The 4,942-nt window shown below is 32.8% G+C and overlaps 1 protein-coding gene across 1 annotated transcript; it reads left to right on the forward strand.

Annotated features, from left to right (window-relative positions):
- The first annotated feature begins 2,794 nt into the window (after nucleotides 1-2,794).
- On the forward strand, nucleotides 2,795-4,433 carry LOC120146458 (anthocyanidin 3-O-glucosyltransferase 2-like). The gene has a single exon (XM_039160005.1). It carries the CDS (start codon nucleotides 2,900-2,902, stop codon nucleotides 4,346-4,348), a length of 1,449 nt encoding a protein of 482 aa, XP_039015936.1. The 5' UTR covers nucleotides 2,795-2,899; the 3' UTR covers nucleotides 4,349-4,433.
- The last annotated feature ends 509 nt before the right edge of the window (nucleotides 4,434-4,942 follow it).

Genomic DNA, 4,942 nt, shown 5'->3' on the forward strand with positions numbered 1-4,942 from the left:
TATTGGCGAACACCTTCTGAGCAGCTCCCAAACAATCAAAACCACTCACAGTAGCACAAAAAAAGGAGAAACTGGAGCCGCCATACGATCGGACACCAAAAAAGAAAGAACGAACTCTTACCACGTCACCGGATCACCAACATCTGATACCATGTTAAACACTCATGTAAACAACTCATAGAATAGATATTCAAACCTCATCAAACTTGTTTATTTATTAAATAGCTATGACAATATATATACAAGTAATAAGGCTCTAACAATTGCATAAACATTCTAACTACATGCTCTGTGAGGCTGTTAGGAGTCTGTTAGGAGACTGTTGGAGTGGTTATGCTGATAAGCATGTAGTTAGAATGTTTATGCAATTGTTAGAGCCTTATTACTTATATATATATTGTCATAGCTCTTTAATGAATAAGCAACTTTGATGAGGTTTCAATACCTATTCTATGAGTTGTTTACATGAGTGTTTAACATTCACGGTACTGACATGGAATTCACAGTGTTGTCATAATATCCAATGCAACATATTAACGTTGCATATGACATGACAGATTGACTAAATTTGTATCTCAAACATGGCAAATGGATTGTCATGTCAACATCGTGGATCGTCACGTCAACACCATGAACCGGTATACTAGTACTGTAACGATCTACGAGGAAAAACGTTGGCCAAAGGGCCACTTTGGATTTGTTTTATGAATTGGAGGGTCACATTGAGAGAAAAAATAATACGAGAGTTAAACTGATTTTTTTATAATACATGGATTTATGATGATTTTTTTTGCCAATTAAGTGATTTTGATGGTTAAGGGATTATTAACATTTTTTGAGGTCTTAGGTTCAAACACTATATATGTAAGAATGTATAAGTGTTCATTATTAAATAATTGAGAATCTTTGAATATATATTATCTTATATTTATCTCATACTAATAAAAATATTTAAAATATTTAAAAATTAATTTATTCTTTTAAAATTATTAAATTTTACAATAATATATTTATAGATAATATTAAAAGATTTTAAAATATAAATTATATATCTAATTTAAATGATTATAAATATGTAAATATAAATTTATCTTTTAAAATACTAACTCCTCCTAAAAACAAAAATTTAAACTAATAAAAAATAAGGTATAGAATTAGATATAGAGATATAAATCCAATTATAAAATATAAAAATAATAAATATTACATTGTCTTGTGATAATAGAAAAGGCTAGTAGGTATCGATAGTTGGCTAAATTTCTTGACATTTCTGTCTTATAGGCCCCAGTCCCATTTTGCACATGATCAGTAGCGGTATTAGGCAAAGACCAGTAGAAGCTCTGTACCTGTCAATTATTATTATTTAATGTTAATTAGAGTAACATGATAATATTATAATAATTATATTTTTGGAAAATAAATAAAATATTTTTTACTCAACCTCCCTTAACTAAAAATATTTATGTTTTTGAAAAATATTCGTTTAATAATTTTTTAATTTCGCATGCCAGCGGGAAAGTTTCTTTTTTATCAACTTTTAGCCGGTGAACAAAACTCGACATTATTACACCAAGACAAGGAAAAAGAGAGATTGGAACCCCACTAGTTTCTTCTTTTTGGTTTTTGTCTTCTTCCTCTCTGTTTTGCCATCTCTGCTATTGCCTATCTTTTTCCAAAAATATTAAAATTAAAATTAATTTTGAAATACCAATGTAAATTCAAAATACTTTTATAAAGGTAAACTTATGATACACCCATAATAGAATCTTAATTCTTTCAATAAAATATTCGGTTCTTTTATGAAGTGTGTTGCTCTGCTAAATATGTGAAGTCCAGCTTATCTCGTTTCTAAGCGACAAAGTACACGGATAAAGTTTCCAAATAGCAACCCCATCAAGAAGCTTTATTAATTAATTAATTAAATTGATATTAATCACACATGAATTAACTAAATTAAAATAATTTTACATAAATACCAACTACACTATTTAAATTGTTAAATGAATAATTATTATTTTTATAAGTTTCAAATTTAAGCACCATAAATTACAGATATTTGAGAGCTCGTTATTAAATGATTTAGAGTCATTAAAACAAATATCAATGTACTATAGATTAATAAAATAATATTTTTACAAAAAAAAAATAATGTTTTGAATTTTCTACCAAATAATTTTATGATTAGCTATATCATCGGTCATCCAACTATTGTCATTTTTCGATTTTAGCCACTATCTTTATACAACTTTAGTCATTAATGTTATATTTTTTATTTTGATCATTGATAATTAATTTTTAAAAAAAGTGACGTAACCTAGTATAATAATAATTTTAGTACTAAAATATATACATTATATCAATTTTGATCTAATTTAAAATAATTCAATAAATTTAATCCTCCTACAAAAGATACCACCATCCTATTAATAAAACTAAAAAAATATGAATAGATTTAAGAATTAAACTCTATTAATAATTGAGTTAACGCCGACATTTAACTGTTAGACCAGACCATAACAAGAATAGGAAAAAAAACGTAACATTAGTGACTAAATTTGTCATAAAATAATTTGGTGAGTAGAATAAGAGAGATTTAATAGTTCGGTGACCAATAATATAGTTTACCAATGCATTTATACAAAACTATTTAATATACAATTAAAACCAACCAAACGAATCCAATGACCAATAAAGTAATCAACGAGTGATCCAGATGCTATCCATAACCCCAGCAATGCAATGACATCATATGTTACTCCATTTACTGAAACCCAGCTTTATTAATAACCTCGAATAAACAAGATTGGCCAAACCCAAAACAAAATTTCCCAACGCTGCCGGCGATCTATCTTTACCTTTCCCGTTGCACCGTTCGGCAAACTTACTTTTTTCCGTTCCGATGACGAAGAAAGCGGAGCTAGTATTCATTCCGATGCCTGTAATGGGCCATTTGGTATCCACAGTTCAAGTGGCTAAGCTTTTAGTGGATCTTAATTCCAACCTCTCCGTTACCGTCCTCAACATCAAGCCACCCTACAACGCTCAAGTCTCTGCCTACGTCGACTCTCTCACAGCCGCAGCCACCACCACCAGCCGCATCAAATTCATCAACCTCCCTCAACCTGACCCAGACGCCGACATGTTAAAGTTTATAAGTAGTTTAGTTCAAACCCAGTTTCCACTTGTGAAAGAGGCCGTCACCAACATAGTTGAGCTCTCCAAATCAGTTCCCGACTCACCTCGACTCGCCGGTTTCGTTATTGACATGTTCTTGACTGCTTTTGTAGACTTGGCTAACGAGTTCGGCGTTCCTAGCTATGCATTTTTCACCTCGGGTGCTGCTTCTCTTGGCTTCCAGTTCCACACTCAAGTTCTTTACGATGAGCAAAACGTTAACTTCGTCGATTTAAAAGACTCGGACACCGAGTTCGCCATTCCATCATATGTCAACCCGGTTTCTACTAAATATTTTATTGATGAAATGTTCAGTCCTACAAGAATTACCTTCCTCCTCAACATAGCGAGAGGGCTAAGAAAGACAAAGGGCATAATGGTAAATACGTTTTCGGAGCTGGAATCTCATGCGGTTGACTCCCTTTCTAATGATAAGCTTCAAATTCCACCTGTTTACCCAGTGGGACCGATATTGGATCTTACGGGCTCAAGTCAGGTCCATGATAATTATGATACAATCATGCGATGGCTCGACGAACAACCTCGTTCATCGGTCGTGTTCCTCTGTTTCGGGAGCCACGGAAGTTTTGGTGTGGATCAAGTTAAAGAGATCGCCAACGCTCTAGAGCAAAGTGGACACCGGTTCTTGTGGTCTCTACGGCGACCGGGGGAGCAAGTAAAAGGCAAGAAGGTAAGCCCGACTGATTACGAGAACGTGGAAGAGGTGTTGCCGGAAGGGTTCTTAGATCGGATGGCTGGGATTAGTATGGTCATCGGTTGGGCACCACAAGTGGCTATCTTGGGCCATCCGGCGATCGGAGGGTTCGTTTCGCATTGTGGGTGGAATTCGACGTTGGAGAGTATATGGTTCGGAGTGCCGATGGCCGCATGGCCACTTTACGCAGAGCAACGTATGAATGCGTTCTTGCTGGTGAAGGAGTTAGGATTGGCGGTAGAGATTAAAATGGATTACAATAGCTATGGCGATGAGGTTGAAATTGTGAAAGCCGAGAAGATAGAGAAAGGAATAAGAAGATTGATGGAGCCGGGTAGTGACGCTCGGAAGAGGATGAAAGAGATATGTGATAAGAGTAGAAAGGCCTTAACAGACGGTGGATCTTCACACTCCACGTTATATCGTTTTATCGATGATGTTATGGACAACATGTCCTAAAAATAATATTAAAAATTGCTATTGCTTTTTCTGTGTTATTTTTAAATTTAAGATATTTATAGTTTAGATTTATTGTTATTCGAAACTGATGAGTTATTTTAATAATAAAATAGAATGTTATTTTTTTTTAGAGATTTAGAGTAATTGTGTCATCCACTCATTATGAAACTTAATTAGCAAAAAGAGCATATGAGACCTCTATACTTTTTCAAAAAATCAATGTAGTCATTAATATTTTATTTTACTCAATGTGAACGTCAAACTTATAAAAAGAAAACAAGAAAACAACACTTTGACCAATTGTTTTTGTTGTTGATCGTACGATGCATACATGGTACTTCACGATGCTGATGTGGTGATCTATAATGTTAACATAACAATCCACAGTGGATGGTGACGTGAATGATGATGTGGCAGATGGATTAAATTGATTTTTTTCAAGTTCGAAGATCAACTTAATTTTTTAAAGTTTAAGGGCTTAATTTTAAAAAATATATATTTCAAATTTAAAATATAAAAATATTCTAAAACTTAAATATAATAATATCAAAAATAAAAGTTAAACTATTCAAAAATTTAAAATAAATATTATTA

Source organism: Hibiscus syriacus, unplaced genomic scaffold (assembly GCF_006381635.1).
Source record: "Hibiscus syriacus cultivar Baekdansim isolate YM2019G1 unplaced genomic scaffold, ASM638163v2 tig00110926_pilon, whole genome shotgun sequence".
Lineage (NCBI taxonomy): Eukaryota > Viridiplantae > Streptophyta > Magnoliopsida > Malvales > Malvaceae > Hibiscus > Hibiscus syriacus.